The following is a 22,720-nucleotide window of genomic DNA, read 5'->3' on the forward strand; positions in this document are numbered from 1 at the left end:
ACAAAGCTATGAGTCAGCGCAACAGTAGAGTATCCTCGGGGGGGGGGACGGCTCGCTGGCTTGTCTTATTTTTCTCTGTAATGATTCAAAGAGATGATGTACGATCTGTCATCTGTGGAGCTGCCAGGTGACACGCATACACAAAGCAGAGTGGATTCAAACTGAGCATGATTCAGCACAAGAGCAGCCGATAAGCAGGAAGACACAGATAATACAGACACTTGTATTGATGCCTACACTCAAGTGGACACTTCATTGGATGCTTGTTAATGCAAATGTATAATCAGCTAATCATCGAAGGTTATAAGGACGAGGAACAAACGTGATCTAAGCGACTTTGACTCGCTGGGTGATTGTTGGTGCCAGACAAAACAGAAACCGTCGATCTCCTGGGATGTTCAGGCACAACTTTGTTTGCACAGAATGGTGTGAAAACCAGAAAAAAAACCCACCAGCGAGCAGCAGCAGCAGCTCTGTGGCCAAAAATGGCTTGTTAATGAGGGAGGGCAGAGCGAGAATGGCCAGACTGATTCAAGCTGACAGGAAGGCGACAGTATCTCAAAGACCTCATCAGGTTTCACTCCTGTCTAAGGATGGCAATGGAGAATCAGCTCCTGTTGAGAACTGGTTATAAATGGTCTGAGTTCATCATTTCCTTTGATCGAGGCCGGCATGTTATGAAGAAGTCATGGCAGACAGAACAAATTGGTCCAAAAGGTGGAAACACCAACATCTCTAGAAAACTGACACGGACTAGAAATTGTCTCTGTGCTGTTTGGTTCTTACTAAGACTTCCTAGAGTGGTACACTTGATTCCATTACATATCGGAGTCTACTGCTGTGTCTGATTGTTTCCGTGGACTCCATGGAGCCTGGAACATCCTTTGATTATATATTTTATAATTGTTGTATAATCGCAATATTACATTCAAGGGGCGAGCTTTACCTTATTATTGGCACTTCATGGTGCAAGTGCCTCGCTCCTGACCAATAATGAGTGTAAAGCTCGCTCTCTCGTGTAATCTAATCAACTCGTCCGTTAACGCTAAATGTCATATTAGCCCCACGCCGGCAGGCTTCATTTGACTATATGTTTCTACATGGTGTTGGACAAAACTCCGACTTAAACTCTTCAAGCAAAGAGAGGATGATAGTGTGACTGTGCAGCTTTTCATGTATTTGCAGTTGAACTCATTTCGCTTCACTATGAATCCACATCCTCGTTTTTTGTTCTGATTATCTTGTCTACTCCAATAAAATAGAAAAATACGACTTGGACTACATTAAAAATCACAGCTGTGTCCTCAGAAACATTGTAGGGAATTTAGTTATTTAGAGAAAAGCTTTTTTTATTTCCAAAAGTTAAATCAGAATATTAAAATCAGTCACACGTCTGTGCATCAGCTGTGTGTTTAGATATGGTTAGTCTAGTTTATATAACGTGTAACGAGGATTTTTACACTTTGGACACACCCTGTGAAGCTTTTCCTTAATGCTTACAGTCTTTATGCTAAGATAAACTAATTGCCTTTTATCTCTAGATACATATTTAGTGCACAGACGTGCAGGTGGCATTTATTGTTATGGGAATTTTAAAGAAAAACCTTTAAATAAGGAGGATCAGATTCAAAACATCAAAGTTTAAGTTGAATTTATTATTCTTGTACAAGAGGAGCGTTTCACAGTGCAACACACTAAAAGGGTTACAGAGAAAAAGGCTCCTCGAGGAGCTCTGATAGTTGGTTCTTATACATTTTCCTGAAGTAAACCCCTGTAAATTGTTAATAAACAATTTGCATATAATGCATCTAAACAGTTTTCTTCAACATATCCCCTAATGAGTAGCCAGTATGTATCTAGATCTCACCTGGGCCTCATTCTGTTCTGAAACCCCTCTATTAATACATTAACCTGAACTTTACCTCACCCTGCCAGTCTCAGGAAAACAGCAATCAAGGGAAGTGCCTTCAAGACATGTGATAAATAGGAACATTGTATAAGTTAAAAACATCTAAAAAGCAGTGTAACCCTGATTTTTATAACGTTTATTTTCTCTTCTCACTCTTAGAAAGAAACAGTTGACAGCCTCGTCCCTTTACTTCCTTGTCTTACCTTCCTCCCCTTCCCATGCGAGGACTCAGATTATTATCCTGCGTTTGAACAAGAAGAACAGAGCGGAGCTTTAAATAGTAAACAACTTTTCATTCAGCTGCAGCAGATTAGAACAGGAGAGGACGCAACCTATGCATCTGCGTTCCTGAAAATTCCCTGATTTAAGTGTGTGTGTGTGTGTGTGTGTGTGCGACTGAAAGTAAATCTGCTGAGCCACAATAACCCTGAAGGAAGAAGTGTTTATTTTCTCTCTCGAGCTCATCTTTTATTGAACAACAGAGACGTGATAGACTTCAGGGTTTTTTCCTCGTATTTAGCCGTTTTAATGCTCTTATTAAAAAAGTTCTCAGACTTTCTTGTAAACAGTTTGATGGATGTTTCGGCACGCACCGTATTATTTTGCAATATATGGGCGGTGTGTAAGCTGCAATTGTGTCTGAATTAATCCCCTCACAGACATAAAACGGATGAAGTGTTGTGCTATGATTGTTCCCTGTGATACATTAGCATAGAAATGCCTTTGTTTGACTGTAGCTGTGCTGTTCTCCCTCCACGCGCCTTATTACTCTGCTGAATCCTATTTGTCGTGACTTTTATCTGATGCTGCCCCATCCTCAGCTTTCAAAGCCTCGATCAGACACTACCGTCCAGTACAGTCAGATGGTTGACGGCACTACTCTGTATTTTTAAATTGCCTTTCATGCTTTTAGACCGCTGACAGTCCTCTTTACAAATAGATGTTGTTTTGTATGAAGGGTTTGCAGGAAGAGAAACAAAATGCTACAGTGGTTCAATAGAAGAAATCAAGTCCGTGTTAAAAGAAACTGAAAGTTTAGCATCAACATGTGCAGATTTAAATAAGAACAGGCTCCTGTTTGTGTGCATAAATGCCTCTAACAAGCAGGGATTGAGTAAATCAAACTTCCATATAAAAAACAGAAGGTTGGTCGGGGTTAGCACCATTGGAGCTGGATCACGGAACATCAGCTGACAAATCGTTTGAAACGTGTTCACTCTGAACACCGAGTGGACTGCAGAGGCGCTGCTGTGGTTCAATAATGATCGAACGTTAATGGACTGAAGAACAAAGTCAAAAGTATTTGAGGGGAAATAAATAACGGTGAGAAGTATTTACTTTCCCAGCCATAAATCTGTAGTCATCAAACTATAGTGTGTGCACTGTAACACCATATGGACTCTATGGATTATTCATTATATAACTGTTATTATTGTCTGGTTTGCTGCAGCACACTGAGCAAAACAGAGAGATTATGAAGCCTGATGCCTATATGGATTTACTGTAAGTACAATAAATTAAAATGCATGCACTTAACCTATATACCACCTGCACAGCTTAACATCACTGCAATTTTTAAATATTAAATATAATGATCAGTATTCTCTGTTTTCACTATTATTGTATGTTTCATTAAACAGCTATCTGAATTTAAATTATACCTGAAAGCAGAGATTATGTCTCGCTCTTCTTGTCCAATATTTCAACATAACAACATTTTAATACTTTAACAGATGAAAGTTCAAAACGGCTGTGACAGAATTAAAAGGATTTTTTTTTTTCATGAATGTATGAAACAACGTGCATAATCATTTTCTGAGTTAATAATGGGATGAATATTCAGATTGGCTTACTTTGATGTAATAATGTCTCTCTGGATGAAGCGATCCGGCACAAAGGGAATGATGCGCACACACACACACACACACACACACACACACACACACACACACACACACACACACACACACACCAAACGTTGAATCTAGCCGGCCTGACAAAGACAGTAATAGCACGCCACTTCCATCCAGCAGCCCACGTCCACTAGATAACAGTTCTACTGAATGAAAATCCATCTGCCAAACACTGAGAGAAACACGACAGATGTAGAAAGAAAGAAACATGCAGGTTATTCACCAGCCTTTGAAAAAGAAATAAGTACGGAAACCTTGGCCAGTATCTGTCTCTGTCTAGCGTTTATTTCACTCATGCACATACACCTCCCATAAACAACAGGATGTCAGTTTATCCTTGACTTTCTGAATGTCAGAGGAATTAATGATGAAGTCAGTGAGATGCTTTGAAACTCCAGGTGAGCAGCTTGTGAAGGACTTTGAGTTCATTTGTCAAAACACGTAATTACACTTCATGTCACAGGATGTTGCTGTAGCCAAACTATCTTTAAAAAGTTCAGAAAGTTCAAGACATTTTTTGGAAACGTGCTTTCGTGCAGAGAGTCTCGTGTTGGTGCTTTAAATTTGATGCTACTACCTGACAGTTAGCTTAGCTTAGCACAAAGACTGGAAGCAGGGGCAAACAGCTAGCATGGCTCTGTATAAAGGTCACTAAATCCAACTACAAGCACATCTGATTAAGTAATTATCTAACCATGTAATTAATGTTTGATCAGCCAAAAAAAACAAAACAATGCTAAGTGGACTTTGCTACATTTGAAACTGCTAACTGAGCTATGCTAAGCTAACTAGCTGCTAGCCTATGGCTACATATTTAGCATGCAGACATGTGACGTATCAATCTTCTCGTCTAACTCTCTGCAATTAAATGAACACGAGTATTTCTTAAGATTTTGAAAGCATTACAAAATATATCAGCTATCTTCATAAGCGTGATGGTCATAGCACCAACAATCCAGCTCGGTCTGTGCTATATAAAATGAGTGACTTCCAAACTTATCTAACAATGATACAGCACAGCGATGTTTCATAACACCGAGGCAACATTTGAACTTTGAATTCAGTATAACACAGCAAAGCAGAGAGAATATAAAATGGTGTGTTCCTGTTTTCCAACCAGTTTACCGGTTACCAAGGTTAGTTTTTCCTCTGATGCAAGGTCAGTTGTTCAATATTTGTTGCCTCTTACTGAGTTTCCTTTTCTTTGTGTGTTCAAAAGAGAAAATGGAAGAAACATCTCTGAAGCAGCAGAAAAATATTGACTTTACTCTTTGCTGCTACCTTTTGCAGCCTTAGAACAACTAATAATGTCATTTCACGTCTTGAATTTGAATTTCTAAATCCCAGAAAGCATCATCGGCTGTGGACTAATCCTCTCTTCTTCTTCTTCTTCTTCTTCTTCTTCTTCTCACCCACATGATCTCATGCTGTTGGGTGTGAGTCACCTTGCCTCCAGCTTGCACCAACACCTCAAAACTCCAAAAAATAAATAATAAAACTGCAAGAGGCTCCAGCAGGCGCACATCGACAGTCATCGGGTCTATGTCCATTAGACACAGGACAGTGCCGCTCAGCTTGAGTCTTTGCAGCACAGTGTCCCAGAATATATTCATGGATGAATAACAAACACACAGACATCCACAGTGGTCCTGATCTCCACACTCCCAAAACAAATGTCCTGTCAGGATAGCTGTATTCAAATCCATATATCAGTATAACTCCTATCACCTGATGCGAGCGTAGCCCGGTTGTTAACGTAAATTATTCTCTCAGTGGATAGCTAGTTTTACTGTCTTGGCTCAACCTAAAGCTTTTTCTCCTTCCAAGATTTGGAGGATATTTGTTAGCACGACAGTATATTTTGCTTCTATTTTTCTTCCCTGCTTTTTAGTTTTTGTCAGCAGCCCTACCAAGCTGTCATTTCACCACCATCCATATGGGAACAAACCAACACACAAGATGACATTACAGTTATAAAAATATGTACCATCTGGCTATAAGATATAGGAGAAATGAGACCAATACGCACCTGCTTTCCATCTGTCACGACAACTTCTTTTTTTTTCTTTTTTTTTAAAGATCAGGTTGATTTTGGACCATAAATAAAGATCTAAGTAGGAGAAACTTGTACTGTACAGGTTGTTGCTGCTTGCTAGACAGTTTGCTCCCAAAATAAAGATCAGAGCAGACGTCTAATTAGCCAAACTAACCGAGTTTCACTGTAAATCATGTTGCCACGCCAATAACAGCTTGAAACCAAAGTAAACAAAATTATAGTGCAGTAACATGGAACCTGCAAGTTTTCCATTAAGTTTTCAAGAAGTAACTTAAGGTTTGCCGCTCTTTGAATCACTACAGGCGACACTTTTTAAAACTGTGAATAATGGATGAACGGTACAGTCTTCTGCACTTTGCTGAGAGAGAGAGAGAGAGAGAATAAACTGGCAGGGGAGCAGAGCGATGACGGCAGTGACACAGTGCCTTTGAATACATTTCCATACACGCACACACATGCTGAATCCCTAAACAGGCCATACACATACATATGCATTCTTGTTTAGCATTCTCTGTTATCGAGGGAACTGTCGGTGAAGTTCCTCCTGGGATGCCACTGAAGGGAGGAAGAACAAAAGGTGAAGAGTAAAACTGGTAGGAAACAAAGATCCTACCGTTGAGAATATTTTTCCTTTTTAATTAATCGATTATTTATAATTTCTGACACATTATACAACATATTTATCTTTATCCAGCAGCACTACGGCTTGACACGTTTAACGTCAGTTGATTCTGATATTTTGAGCTTGATGAAAAACTGTTAATGCAAATATAAAGTTTGTTTAGGATTTGGTTCAGTTCAGTTTTAGGTTTTATCCAGCTGACCTCACAATCCTGCTTCATGACAGATTACATGCACAGAAGGATTTCTAAATACTAAACATGATGAGCGTCTTCAGACAGAGTGTCGGACATTGTGCCAACTAATTTTATTCTTTCTGTTACTGTCTAAGTTATTGTCCTTTCAGCCCTGTTTAGAACAACCAAAACTAGTTTGACAGCAGTGTAACATTCTAAAATCCACTTTGCTGACTTCACAGTTCAGTGAATCTTTAAATCTCATGTCTCCTAGAATTTATGCCTGTAAATTATTCTGGATTGGATTATGTTCACTGACGTTTCTTTGAGGGACTACATTCATGTAACATGTTGCAAAGAAGTGGTTGTTGAAGATGATAACCGTATGTGTTTGTCTCTGGTTAGGCAACAGAAGCACCTCGATTTAGGTTCAGGAAAAATCAGTATTTTGGTTAAATGTTTAAAAAAAAACTCCTTTACAGTCATTTCTAATTTTTTCTCTTTTGTAACAGACCGTGAGCTTTCCCTAATCTTAATTAAGTGCTGCTAGTGACTAAACATGACCATCCATGAGTTGATAGTGTATTGCAAGATTGCCTATTGTGCTGGAAAACATAAGAAATACCTGAAAGTGTATCTGCTGTTGTAAACTTGTTGTATTTCAACTTAATTTCTAGAAGACAGAGCTGGCTATGCTGTGTGTATATTTCCACCACAGTTATCTTAAACAGTATTTAGACCATCAAATCTCAATGGTAAGCCAGACAAATAAATAGAAAGTTTAATATCATCAGCTAACACCACAGAGAGCTGATGGAACAGTATTATCCTATATACCGTATAAAGACAACTGTGTTTAGACACACACTAATGTGTCACAGGTGTGTGTTGGAGCTGCTGTTGTTATCTGACTTTGAATTGATCCAATTCTGGGTTTCCTCTGTAAAACTTGCTCACCCAATAACTTTCTGTGGAGTTATGCAATTATGTTTCAATTTGATCGTTTGCCCTCCGGTGTTAACGCCGCACGCCGTGTGTTTCAGTGTGAGAGATTAGATTGTTGTGGTTATTATGTTGTCAACTTTATTACTTTTTTTTTTTTTTTTTTTTTTTTTTTGGTGAGAACCACCACGCTCTCCTAATTGGATTGTTGTAGTCTGTATTCCCTTCTCGAAACGATGCTCAGACACATAAAATATTCCAATTATTAAACCTCGAAGAAGTGAAGCGGCAATGTTGAACCTCGATTTTTATGTCCTCTAAAAATAGAAACACAGATGGATGACAAACAAGTGTGTGTGCCATGTGTTTGCAGTTACAGAATCAATCCCCAGCATGCAATGGAAAACAACAGAGAGCAGTCCATCATTTTAGTGCACCAGATGCAGCCAGTATTCCCACAGCTCTCCCCATTTTCATTTTCTTCAAGAATACCAGCACACCTCCCGCACTTTTTTCCACCATACTCATCCTTAACGCGTGTCAGAAATACAAACACAATGTTCCAAGTGCGCACGCTCATAATATATCTTCATCGACGTCGCTTTGCCGTTAGAGAGCTGATCTCCAGAAGCCAGATTCAGTCATCTAAAGCTGATCCAGCACATCCCCCTTTTTATTGTTCATAAAGAGCAAGTTAAATGAGGATCTCATTTACAAATCAAAACAGTGATCTCTCTGCACATACACACTCACATCACACACACACATTAGACAGCCAAAAATATGAGGCCATCAGCCTGTGTGGTGGGCAATATGTGCTTGTGATTTCTCTTCAGTGTCTCTGCAGACAGTTGTTGCAAATCAAATAAGCAGTGCTGTTTTCTGGCTATATTTACACATTTATTTTGCGTTAATCTGATTAAATACGTTGGGTATTGCACACCTTTGCACAGGTTTTCACTCTGGCTACACCACTGAGTGTGATAAAAGGTGTAATTTGTCCTGCCCAAACAAGTGCAGAAGTCTACACACACAGCGCTGAGAGGAGGTCTAAACAACCACAATAATTTAAAACACCTGTTTGTGTTCACCATGGGTAAGCATTCACTATATTAATTCACTATATTAGCCAACAACAGTCACTCCTACCTGATTAGTTCATCTATAAATGGTTTCAAAGGTGAATATAAAAGAAATTTACTATATGAGGATGTAAATTAGACCATGAAAGAAAGATTTAATCCAAATCGCAGCCCTCTAATCCAAAAGGAGACCAGTAAAACCTTTTATTCTAATTCTTGTCAGACATTCTGTGAGGTGCTTTAGCTGCTGCAATAGTTACCGTAAATCCCCAAAGAAATATTTGACTAAAAGGAAAGTCAGATCATTCATTGTCAAATCACAAAGCAGACTTGTGTGAAATTCCTATATGGTGGCAACCAAGCATCAACCTTCATCAAGTGAAGCCAATGTGGAAGTGCCTAAAACTGCAGTTCCTCAAACGTCCACTTGAGGCTGGCTCCAGAAGTGAGTCAGTCTCCATAAGTCCCCATGTCCAAATGTCCAACTTCACAGCAGAAATAAACATGTTTACAGCCTGGTACAAAAATTTATAGGGTGGACGCTTTGATTGGCAGGTGGGTGAGGTTACAGATGGCTTGTTTGAGCAACCAGGCATCAGCCCGCCTCAGGTCCACTGGTGATCCACATCTTTGCAGATTTTTAGATTAGTTTAGAGGCAGGACTGCCAACATGGCGGCATCCAGAGCCACAGATTTTGAGCTTCGAAACGGCTCTTTGGAAATCTGTCACGCACATGCTGTCCATGTCCCAAAAACTTCATACAACATTAATATCTTGTGTGAAAAGGCAAAGCTAACTTTAGTTATTAATAAAGAATAAAGTTCAGCTGCAACCTAACATAAGTTAGCTGAATGAAAAAAACTAAACGTGTCACAGTGCTATCAATAAGTTATCTTAGTATAACTGCAGCTTTTTTCATACCACGACCTGTCAACACGAAGATAATACAACATCAGTAAACACAACCGTGTCACTTCCAAATATAACTCTCTTCTCGGTGTAGCAAAAATCAAGACTTCAATTCTCTCAGTTGCAACTGTAAGTTTAATTTCATCATGAACTCCTATCACACACACACACATACACACCTTGACTAACACAGATCAAAAGCTGTAAAGATGAAGTCAAAATGTCAAATGTGCCAACAGGTTTTGCACCAGCACGTCTAGGAGTCTGATAAGGTGAAGGCAGTTTACTGCAGCGACAGTATCAAGCATAAAAACTTTTTGAATGAGTTTTTACTTGATTTCCAGACATCTGGATGAATCTATCCTCTTTTGCCCAAACACTATAAATAATAATTTTTGATGTGCCCACTCCAGCCTCTTCCATCTCTGTTCCATTTCACTCCAACCAAACGCTGCAGCAGCTGTTGCTACTGATTAACACAGCTGCTTCGGGGTTTGGTTGACGACCTCTTTCGTGGTACCGCAGACCTGCGACTCGAGGGAGAACAACTAGCACTCTCCATGTTTGTATGTTTGTTTATTTGAATTAATTCAGGCGATAAACACCAACTCAGAAGAAACAACGTCCATCTCTCCTTTAGTTCACAAAAAAAGTGAAGTATTAAAAGTGTTTACACAAAATTACACAACGTTGGCCAACAAATACATTATAAGGTAAAATTTCTGAATAAAGGTTTGCTGTTTCACAGGCTCTAATCAGATTAATACGAGCCACTTGGTGCCAAAAGATCCCACAGAGCTGTACTGTAGTTCTGTTATTTAGCTCAAATCTGAACATTTCTTGTGATAAAATCAGTCTTTTTTTTTTCATGCAGGTGTACAACACTCAAACACATAGCATAATAAGTAATAAATATAGACATAAACACACCCAGCATGATTGAAAATCTACTCCCAGACTGAACCAATCAGACCAGTGCTGGGAAGAATGTAAATTAACCTTTAATGCGAAGATTATGATATATATCTATTCAGTTTATATAGCAGCAAATTACAATATAAGTTATCTAATGACACTTTCCATATTGTACTCTTTATAATATTATCTACAGAGACCCGACAATGGCCACCATGAGCAAGCACTTGGTGACAGTGGCAAGGAAAAACCTCGAGCAGAACCGAGCTCATCAGTAGGCAGCAGAGTTAAAGAGAGAGAGACACACAGATGTGCAGCAGCAATAAAAATAATGAGAATGTGACTATAAACTTTAATGGAGACATGACTAATAGTAGCAATAACGATAATAATAAAAATAGTATTTATAGTGGAGATCAAGCAGGACCGCAACCGCAATACCAGATGCGTGGCCAACGGTCTGTGAGAAAGCAGAAAGACCTTGGGGAAGAAGTAAAGTTAGTAACATGCGTTCATTGGACATAAATGTGTACAGATAAAGAGGAAGAGCTCAGCGCATCATGGGAAGTCCTCCAGCAGTCTAGGCCAGCCCAAACTATAAGCTCTATCAAAAAGGAACACCAGTCACATAAATATATAATACGAAGGAAACAGATATCGTAGAAACTGCAAAAGCCAATGTCGATCGCATGTTGCATGTTGCATTTTTACAGTTCACTGAGGTTTTTAAGCATATTTCAACAAAATTGTATCATTGAATAAAGGATACATTGTTATCAATGTCCTTGTCCTGGACATGCAAACAGTAGAATATTTGAATGTTTACACGATGCAAACAAAACCACTGAAGTCACCTTGTCATGAGGTACTGCATATTTTAAGTAAGTGCAATTAAACCATTGTTTGTTCATTGTTGCATGTCACAGTGCGGTGGTCCAGAACTGCCATCTTGATGTACGTGGTCAGTTACTATAATGTGATTTTGTGTCTCAAGACAGGATTTAATAAATGAAAGGACATGAGGCTGATGTTATTCTGTCGCCGTCACTGCAAGATGACCGAATTTGTCGAAAAAAAAAGAGAAAGTGAGCCAAGGATACTGCTCCCTCTGAGAGTATTTTAGTTTTATTGATTTACTGATATGAGCTGGGGGGAATAAATGTCCCCTGGCAGTCCACCTCAATGGCATACACATGATGCTGAAAGAATGTCGCCTTCAGAGGGTCTGTGCTCACTAAACAATGGCTCTTCTTGGCCATATTAGCCTCAGTGCAGTGATGAATACTGACAACAACAGAAGTTCATATAGGGTAATAGCCCAGCCCATTAACCATTGGCATGAGTGCTATTAGGTGGAAAAATGTGTCTCCTGCAGTAATGTCTCCTTATCTTTGTGTGGCCAAATGTAAAGTTTCATCTATATCCGAGTAATGAAAATACCTTCATCCTAACAGTGACTTCAACAATGATGCCTGACAGACAATCTGTAAGCTTAATAAACCATCGATCTGCACCAGTCCAGATCCTGAGTTGCATTTTGCTATTCCTCATGTTCCTAGTTAACTACTGAACTGTGAAATACTGAACTGAACCACGACATTTTGTTGAGGATGAATTTAAGTTAGGTCATGTTATACCCTTGTCTGTTTTTTTAAAAAAGTGCAGTGGGAAAGTGAACCAAACCAAATGAAGATGTGAAATTTCCCCTGGACTATCCTGGTGTGAAAGGCCTCAAGCTGCTAGCCTCCTGCCAGCTCCAGCTCCTGGGTCAACTCGCCTCCGGCATGCAACCCAGTCAGCTGTCCTCCAGTCTGTCTGTTCCCCAGTGTTGTGTTGTTCAGTCTGAGTGCTTCTCTCCATGTTCCTGCTCCTAGTAAAGTTCTGTATTTTTTGTTGTTGGACTTTTATTGTTTGAATTCATCTTGGATGACTGGTTGGTCCTCAGGTGCCTTTTGTTGTTGTTTACCTGCCTGTTCACTAAGTGGTTAAAGTTACATTTGTTCACTGCATCTAAACATCTGTATTTGGGTTCAGCTTTTGTACTAAACCATAACGGACAAACTTGTTTGCAGTTCGCCAGTCTGCAACGTTCTGAGACCTACCTACACCAATTTGACTAGACAGAGTGGTATATCATCTGCATACAGTAGCAACATCCCTCTGTATGTCCATTTATGATTGCTGGATTTTCAGGCTTTATTGTAGCTGGATATAATTTGTATTTCTTAAAATATGAATGAGCATAGTGTTGATAAGTCACATGCTACTGTAGCAGAGGGTTGAATTACTAGAGGCTTGCGTCAATTAAATTTAGTGGTCAATCCAACAAGGAGCTAATTAAAAGAACTGTAATTTCATTGGGGATCATAAATGTTAAAAAGAAAATCATTGCAATGCATCCAACGAGACTCAAATTCAGTCTGGACCATTCGATGCTGCCACCCCTGGAGCTAAACATCTAGGAACATTTAGAACAACTATTCTAAGATGATGCATCATGCTGACCAGATAACATCCTGTCAGTCATCAGCTATAGCTCCACGTTGTCCCTGAATGTTTTATTCTGTTTATAAGCTGAGGCTTTGTAGGTTTGGCTGGTAAATGATTGTAGATATTGGGGGATTTGTCAGCTTATTGATGCCCCATGCCCTACTGAGGGTATCTGTGCATAAACCCAACAACTGAGCCCGTGTGATAACCTTGTATGCTGTAATGAATAATTTCAGCACCTGGAAGCGTAATCCCTTTATTGATGGACCTTGAGGCTCTTTCTTGTTTAACCTGATAATAAATGCACGTACCATTGCTTTCTACAACTACCAGATACATCAAACCGGTGCATCTGTTTGTGTTTATGACTGCGTGTAGCGCCACCAATAAGTTTTCACCGTCCACAAAGGTTTAAAGAGTTATTGACCCACAACAAGACAAAAATTAATGCACTCGTATTAGCTTCAAGCTTCAGTGGACATGAGTGATTATGAAGTGTGGGTGTTTGTGTGTGTACACAGCATGTGTGTGCTTGTACTACTCACAATGAATCTTTAAAGTGATGTAACTTGAGGAAAGTGAGATTTTTTCTGTGTTTGGTCCCACTGTGAGTTGAGGTCATGGTTAGATCTGTTCAGCTAGAGTTTTGGGAAGGATAGTGTTTGACACACACTGTGATAATAGATTGGTAGAAGCAGAGAAGAAAAAGTATGAAATGTAAAATTGATATTTCGTTAAGCCCCTTAGTTACTAGTTTCTATTTCCATCCAATTTGAAACCTGAGTGGAGACACAGAAACTCAAGTTTTTATGCTTGGCTGAGGTGAAAAGTTTTTGTATTGCTGAAAGCAAAATGCAACAAAGTGCAATGAAAACAAACCTGGTGAATTAATCATGACGTACATGAAGCATGTGACGAAAACGTCCACTGAGAAGACAAAAAATAGCATTTTTGTGGAGCGATGAGAAAGTAACCATCGAATTAATACAAACATAAATGCTAATTTCCATCATGTTTTCTACATTTCTTTCTACTATTTGAAAAATTTCACTTCTTTTCACAGATAATGATTTTAAACTTGAATATATATATCTTGAATACTTGAGAATGCTCAGAAAGGGACTTCTGCTGAAATTTGGTTAAAATTAGTTGTGGAAACGTGACGATGCTTTCATCTCTGTCCGATAACCAGGGAAGATTTTGTAATTTTTCAAAACAGTGGCCCCTTCTTTCACACAGAGGTAAATGAAAGCTGGCTTCTAACTATAGTGATCATTAATTTTGTTTGCTGGAATCCAAACAGAGTTTATCTGCTGTAGATGGCAAGCTTATTAAGTAAACAGTAGCTTCATGAGTTGGTTGAACTGACTCCTGTTTCCAGCTGGCTTGTTTTAAAATGGGAATCCTGTAAAAAGTGCTATTAACCAACCAGCCAAATTTGAATGATTAAAAATAACCATAAGTATAAAAAAATTAGGTTTCAAAATTGGAAAACCACAGACTCTAATGTGTGTTTATAACCGCCATGGCTGTGAAGTGAAGCCAATGCAGAAGGGCCATAAACTGCAGTTCCTCTAACGTCCACTTGAGGCTGGCTACAGAACAAGTCAGTCTCCATAAGCCCCCATGTTAAAATGTCCAACTTCACAGCAGAATTCTTATTTTGGCTTAAGTCAGCTAACCCTGCAGTATTGTAATACATTTGGATCTCAGGAAGGATAAAAAAAATATGAGATATATTTCTGTACATGGTGCAATTTTAATAAGTGCAAATTAAATTAGCAGTGACACACCGGAAGGATCACACGAACATTTTAATCCACTTCCAATCTGGCGATTATGATGACACAGTTATTGTAAAATGTAATTATACCGCACTGTTTCTCGGTTTATCAGCCTTACCATGAAAAGCTTCTGCATTTTGTTTGAATTCCAACATAGAAAATCACAAATTCATCTATATTCAACATCTGTAAACCTTCATTGGTTTAAATATAGCACCTCTCTGTGAACACACACACGCATGCTGTGAACACTCTGAGTCTTGAGGAAGCATGAATAGAAATCATACCGTTTGCGTCATCCGTGTGATTAGAAAAATGCGAGTTACTGCCTGCAGCTGCCATTCCAGCCAGTTTTAAATTTTTTATTTCAGCTAAGCTTTGATAGATGACGTGACGTCAGTAAAAACTCAACTCGGTGCATTCATGTTCCATGGAAGAATTGTGTACTTCACATGACCTCCCTACTGAGAGTTACAGTTTAGAGAGGCGAGGAGAGGAAATAGGACTGCAGATTGATTTCATTTTGAGGGTGTATGTTTTTCCTGATAAAAACAGCAGCACTTCCTTAATACTTAAGTTCAGAAAAATTTACCTTGTTTCATATTTTATGATCTCTGTGGGACTAAACAGGAGAGAGATAATATTCATTGACAGACCAGATGGAGGGCCAGATTTTAATCTTAATGAAAACATGCATTGCCGTGCAAGCTAAGGAGAACGTCATCAGGTTGGACACTCATTTATCATCTTTCCCATATAAAATGGACATAATAGCATGAACACACTCTGACTGCAGATTGCAGGACGGTAGCTGTTCACCAAAAACTTTGATTGCAGAGGTTTGATCTCATGGAAAAGGCACAAACAAAAACAAATGTATGTTTTTATTCAGCCTTTGTTTGGATCAATATAACATGGCACACATGCTTTGTGCATTATGAGTTTTGTGCAAAATAATTTGAACATCCAGGACTGTGAATCAATCAGAGTAATAACCAGTTAAAGTGCAGTAGATTTAGATCCAGTAGATTAATATAAACGTACTTATTGTGCAGCTAAAGCTACTCAACTGTGACTATTAGTATCATTAAAGGACTTTCAGTAAATGCATTAATGTTACAAGCATCCATCGACAAAATACAATTGTCAAGGCCATAAGCAGTATTGATTTTTATAATCCTGATATACGGGAATACAGTCCGAACCTGACAGATTGCCAGCCTGCTGAGCATGAAAATAGCTTTAACTGTCAATATTTTTACCAGCGATATTGGAATAACGGCTTGTGATGTCAAGAGTGAGAACAGCCAAACATCCCAGCACCATTAGGTGTGAAAATCATCCTGTTTCTTCCCATTTTTATTTTAAAGCTTACAGACACAGTGTTTCTACTACAATATGACAGCACTTTGAATTGCTTTGTCTCAACGCTGACATCCGGAGACAGGAGGGGATAATAGAAAGTGCATCTCTGAGAAGTGAGCACAGATGATGCATCATTTAAACGCTGTCGACTACTCAGACTTTTTCCCTGATTGGTTATTCTTTTTCTTTTGTATTATTTTATTATATTTATTCTCTTAATATATTATTTTCAGAATCAGAATCACTTTTATTGGCCAGGTATGTGCACACACATGAAGAATTTGACTCCAGGTACACGTTGCCCTCAATGTACATGTCTCAGTTTTCATGTTATATACATATGTGTGTATGTAAACAATAAAAACATCTGCTAATAGTGCAAAGGATGCTGAAATAAATATGTTTTTTTTGGGTTTTTTTTACAGCATATTGTATTATGCACATGAGTTAGGTAGATATTACTGTATACACAGTATGATTGTGTGTGAATGATGATATTTACATATTAAAATAACACAAACTAAATGTAAACAGTGAGAATACATAATTTATAGTTTACACGTATTTTATTTGATTTCGCTTTGTTATAAAAATTAGGATTATACTGGGGTTCAGGTGTTTTAATTCATATATAGTGTGTGTATCCTGTCTTTTGCATGTCTTGTCCACTTCCCTTATTTGGCTTGTGATTTACTGAGGCTGGCAGGGAGAGATATTTATAAATCAGTAAGTACAAGGACAGGAGAGACAGACTAGGGGAGTACCATTTGGATATGAATCATAATGCTCATTACTGAGCAGAAAACCAAAAAAGGATGTTATGATGTTATTTGTATCAGTGGGGAGGTGACCGAGACAGCCCATTTTTTAAAAAAACATATAAGAACCAACTGTTAGAGCTCCTCAAGGAGCCTTTTCTCTGTAACCCCTTTTGTGTGTTTCATTGTTAAACGCTCCTTCTTGTACAAGAATAATTAATCCAACTTAAACTTTGATACTTTGAATCCAGTCTTCCTTACTCTGAGTTTTTTCCCTTAAAAATTCCCATAACAAGCTTTTTACTTTCTTTTTTTAAATGTATTTATGAGGACATATGATGAGACTACAGCTGATGAGAATGATGCCAATCAGTCCAGCTAATGGAGCTAATTAGGTTCAGTTGATTGACTTGAACCTACTTAACCCACCTACTTACTTAACCTGGAATTGTATAAAAAATTGTAAGTAATCAAAGTTTCACAAAAGCCCATGATGTGATTGCATACTGATCACAGTGAGTTATGATCGCAAGTCTGACTAGATCGAAGCCACGCCTTCAAATGTCCCTTGAATGTTAATATACTGGGGCTCTCTCTAATTGAGGTGGGTAGGCTGTTCCACAGTATACTACCTTTATATGATAGGACATTTTGGCCAAATGTGGTTCATCGAAGAGGAACCTCACAGTCATCTTTGGCAGAGGCTCTGGTGACTCGAGTAGTGGAGTGGCTGACTACCCTCAGTTTAATATTATCATTTAGTGGCGGTGGTGCCAGTCCATGAGGGACTTTAAACATCAGACAAACTATTTTAAACTTCTTAAAATTTTCAAAACTTAGTATATATATAGTTTATACTTGGGGGAGAATGCTACAGTAGTGATAAGAGAATGGCTTTTTGTCTCCAGCTCCAGCTTTTTTTGGTCTATGCTGGAATTGAACCTGCCACCCTCTGATTCCCAAGCCAAGTCTCTATGGACTAAGCTACTGCTTTCTTTTTAATGTGTAAATTTACAAAACACCCACCACTTGCACGTCACACCTTCACCTCACTCCCCCGTCATGTGTATCACTAGTGATGTGTCGGTCGCGAACGATCAGGTTCTAAGAGCCGGCTCCTTGAAATGAACGATGGGAGCTGTTTTTTTTTGTTTTTTTTCCCCCTTCTGTGCCTCACTGTCTCCTCCCCCTGACACTCTCCCTCATGCCATGCCTGTTCTCACACATCTTGACCAATCACGTTCGGCTTTCAATTAAAAAACTTTTTTTTTCTCCACTTTTTTTGTGTGAAAGCTGCACGTGATTGGTGAAAAGATGTATAGCAGCATCCAAGGCAGGGGTGACAGACACACACACACACAGCGGTCGCTGAGGGAGATGAGAGACATTATTTATTACATTATTGCATTATTTTGAGTGATAAATACGTTTTACAGTCGTCCCTCGCTATATCATGGTTCACTTTTTGCGGACTCGCTGTTTCGCGGATTTTTAGTGTAATTTTGCATGCTTTTTTTTTTTTTACAGCATACTGTACAGTATGAACGCACAATTTTGCGTCCTAAATTGGCTAAGGGAGAACCACACAAGTGTTCTGCGTCCTGATTAACTAAGGGAGTACTGTACAAAATGCGTGTAAAAAGGTCTGTAAAAGTGTGTGGTTAGAGGGTTTACGGCCTTAAAACATGTATAATAACTGTAAAACTTACTTCGCGGATTTCGTTTATTGCGGGTTATTTTTTAGAACGTATCCCCCGCGATAAATGAGGGACCACTGTATTTATATAGCACATTTTTACACCGCATGCACTGACCAAAGTGCTTTACAATGTCAGAAATAAAATAAAATTACATTTAAAAATATAAAATAATAATAACAATTAATTAATAAAAACCAATTAATAAAATGTGAGGAGCCGTTTGGGAGCCGAAAGAGCCGGCTCCTTATAGTTATGCAGAAGAGCCAAAAGAACCGGCTCTCCAAAAAGAACCGAACTTCCCATCACTATTCCTGGGATCATTCATGCGCGTTTATCCTCATTATGATATTTCCGACGGCCCTTGAACGCAGCGCTGCTCCCATCCTACGTGAATGCAGCATAAACTGTTGAGGTGATCCATGGCAACACCGGAGCAGCAACCAACCGCTCTCACTCTCTCACTCTCACACACACACCTTCAAATCTCAACACACTCTCTCTCCGTCAATGTAGCCCGGAGGAATCACTCTTAACGGCTCCCGCTGAGAAATTTCGGTTGATCAAGGTGACCGGACCGAAGAGAAAAGGGGAGGGAGGAAAGGGGAGTGAAGCCAAGCCGAAAAGAAGCACCGCATCACGGCGACCAGGTGACAGCAAAGACAGAGGACCTCGGAGAGCACTGAAAACGGATTTTTTTTATTTTTTTTGAACGATGATATAAAGCTAACGTTTTAAAAAAACAATATTTATCACCGTAAAATGCAAAATGAAATCAAATTTTAACAGTTTAAGGGATAAAAAGGCTTAATTTTTATCCGGTTGTAGCCGTTAAAAAACCAACCGTCCCGGTTCTTTTTTCCCGCCTCTTACAAAAAACAAAAAACAAAACAAACCGTCCAGTTCTTCTTCATCTCGCTTCATATCTGTGTTTAAAGCTGTGAAGATGGCGACTGGGTCAGGTTGGCAGCAGTATTACTGCCCTGCCGGTCAGGGGAAATTTAGTTCATCCTCCGCTACTACCACCACCACCACCAGCGGCGGCAGCAGCAGCAGCAGCAGCAGCAGCATCGGCGGCGGCGGCAGCAGCATCGGCGGCGTCGGCATGTCCTTTCAGTCCGGCATCGCCATGGAATATACCCAAGACCTGCACCTGAAGATGAGCAAGAAAATAGCACAGCTAACAAAGGTAAGAGAGGCCTGTTCATCACTGTATCAACCTCTTGGGTTAGACCCTGTTACCTCCCTGCTGTGGTGTGAAAAAATCAGCACCAAACTCCCTTAGGAAATTCACCGATTTAGTAATGAATCTCATATTGCTGAATATGTTTAAAAGGCATAACAAAAACATTTTTTTTTACCTGAATTTTAAGTATATTTCAGCACGTTCGGCATTGATATAACACATAAATCATAGATAAATCACCTCGTTAAAGATCAAGTTTATAGTCGCCTCTCATTGCACACTGCAGCCACCTTGCTCCTGTGTAGCAAACCCAGAGGTGAACTAATGATAAAAGTTGGATTTTAATTCAAAAAACAACGCTGCTTTGTGTTTGAATTGTATGCCGAATTCAAAAGCAGCTGCTGTTTTATCCCCAGACGTCTTAAAAATTCAAAATAAAAGCACGAATTGTGGTGAAACTGCAAAAAAACCCTAAAAACTATGAGATCTTTAATGGAGTTTGGTGAGCAGTCCTCTCTCTGTGTCTGTTCGGGATGCTGCATCCATCAATATTGTCTCATTAGCCGGGACAATAATCAGATCAGTCGTTAATCACACACTGAAACACACACACAGACGGTCTATGCTGGCATTTAATTTAACCTGCCCAATGTTAATGTAATTCTAGGGGACCTTTATAAATAATTACGCAGCTAAATAAGGGCACTTCCTCCAAACTTTGATCCCCTGTGATGACAAGCTGCACTTGAAAATGAGAAATATCCTGTTAGAGTCGTACAATCCCCTTTACCCCGTACTTATTTGCTTATTCAGATTATTTTATTCCATTCTGAGCAATTCTCACTGTTATGCCAGAGCATACGTGTGCTGAATTTAAATGTCTGTGCCTTTTTGATGCTCATTGCACTTAAATATTTATTCATACAGCATGCAATCTTTGGTTTTACGCAATAATATGTCTTGTTTATCCAGATTTATGAGCTTATTAATAAGAATTAGCTCAGTTAGACGTTTTATTTGCTTTGGCCCGTACTGACTGAGGATGTTATCCGTCTACACCAGCCGTACCTGTGGGCTTTCAAGGGCATTTCAAATGCTTTTTTTTTTGCCCCCGAGGAGGAGCACTGCTTTCATCTCTCACTTTGCCAACATGACAGGGTTCCAAACTTCTGAGTGTCAACCTCTCCACAACATTCACTGCAGGGTCCAAAAGCATGTTTGTGGCTCCAGTCGTGTCGTTATCATTAAGCCGAAGGTGTGCCGGTGCCTCACACATGTTTCCAGGTGGCTTTTTGGAGATGTGTTGACACCTCTAAAGGATTCTCCGCTAACGTAAGATTTGTGCTCTCAGTATTTCTCTTTGTGCTGAGGAAGTGCAGGAAGGGAAAATCATAATTCAGCAGCCTTGGGCTTGGCGTGTGCTAAGGTTTAGTGCAGTATGGGCACTTTAAAATAACATTTCTCCAGGATACACATGAACCATAAATTCCAAAGAAACTACACATATCATACACATCATTTAGCTGACTATAATCTAGAAGTTTCTAGAGGTTTCTATTGGTGCTCAGATGCCATCACAGGGGAATAATTATATAGTCTAACATCAGAAGTTTAACACTCTTTACGAGCAGGTTTCATAGAGGTTTGAGTGGCAGGAGTGAAGGAATAAAAGCCTCTTTGACTTTACATAAAAATCCAAGTTGTGTCACGTTGGCAGATTTATTTTCCAGAGGTCCAGAATATAGACAAACCCTGTAAGGTTTGGTTTGTTAACACTGGGTTCAATCTAAACAACATTTCTTTACTTTACCTTCTTCATATGATATAAGGTTTGTTTTAATCGAGATGAGTAGATGTATTTTTACTCGCAAATGTTCCAAATAAATGAGCAAAAAAGCATGTTTATGTGTTACGTGAGCTGCCTCACTCACTGTGATAACGTAGTGAAGAGTGAAGAGACTCTCTATACGTTCAGAGATGTTCCCAAGACGACAGAGAACATGCATCATGAATGCACGATTCATTTCTTTGAGGTATGGTCTGTACTTTCTTACTATATTTGGACACTGATGCTTTTGTTAACATCAAATCTGAACATTGAACGCATCGTGATGAAGCTGCTTTGTGTGATATCTCAGTTCAGGGACGGTTTATTGAGGCCACTGGCATGTGGCTGCAAAATGGGTTGGACGAGTAGTTTAGAGGTTAGCGAGCTGAAATTTCACACAAGTTTGAATTTTATGGACGTTTTTTGTTTAGTGCTCATTTAGTGCCGAGAACCTGTTGTGCAACAAATGAATGGGGAAATAAGAATTTCAGGCAACACATTTTCTCAGCTTTATTTGGAATAACAATGAATATTTCATCCAGTTATTCCCCAGATGAAACATCACCAGGTAAACTCTGAGGAGAACTACCAGCTAAAACAATATCTTCACATGTGAAGTCACATGACTCCCACAGGGGTCACATCTGAGCCCTCGTATCTCCCGCGCCTTGTCGTATCAGGCCACAAGCAAAGCGTGGGGAATAGGCCATCTGCTCACTGCTGACCGCTGATCTCCAGCGGAGTCTGGAGCCGCGTTCAGGAATAAATAGAAACCCTTTGAAAGCTCTCTGCCGAGCGGCTCGCTGACTCGTTGCAGGCCGGATGATTTCGGGGACTTTTTGTGGCTTTATTGTTGTGTCTGAGGACGACTCGGCGGAGGAGCGATGGATTTCTTGACATATTTCGGGGCACTTTGACCGTCCTATTGTTGTCTGAACGTCCTGATTTCTGATGTGCACAGTGTGCAGCAGTGACACAAACATCGCCTCTACACTCTCTCCCAGGGACATCACGCACAGTCCGTGAATCAGTCTACACTCCTGTGACATTGAATTTCATTATTCATGGTTCAGACTTGTTATTTAAGA

The 22,720-nt window shown here is 39.4% G+C and overlaps 1 protein-coding gene across 4 annotated transcripts in view; it reads left to right on the forward strand.

Annotated features, from left to right (window-relative positions):
- Positions 1-18,964: 18,964 nt before the first annotated feature.
- Positions 18,965-22,720, forward strand: part of fam184ab (family with sequence similarity 184 member Ab) — a 133,511-nt gene continuing 129,755 nt past the window's right edge. For 3 of the 4 annotated variants that reach the window (XM_019268760.2, XM_019268762.2, XM_019268761.2), the window contains exon 1: positions 18,965-19,807. In XM_019268760.2, the coding sequence (XP_019124305.1) occupies positions 19,565-19,807 (243 nt within the window). In that variant the 5' untranslated portion in view covers positions 18,965-19,564. The remainder of the gene's footprint in view (positions 19,808-22,720) is intronic. The other variant, XM_027284112.1, reaches the window with a different exon arrangement.

The sequence above is a fragment of the Larimichthys crocea genome, chromosome XI (assembly GCF_000972845.2).
Source record: "Larimichthys crocea isolate SSNF chromosome XI, L_crocea_2.0, whole genome shotgun sequence".
Taxonomy (NCBI): domain Eukaryota; kingdom Metazoa; phylum Chordata; class Actinopteri; family Sciaenidae; genus Larimichthys; species Larimichthys crocea.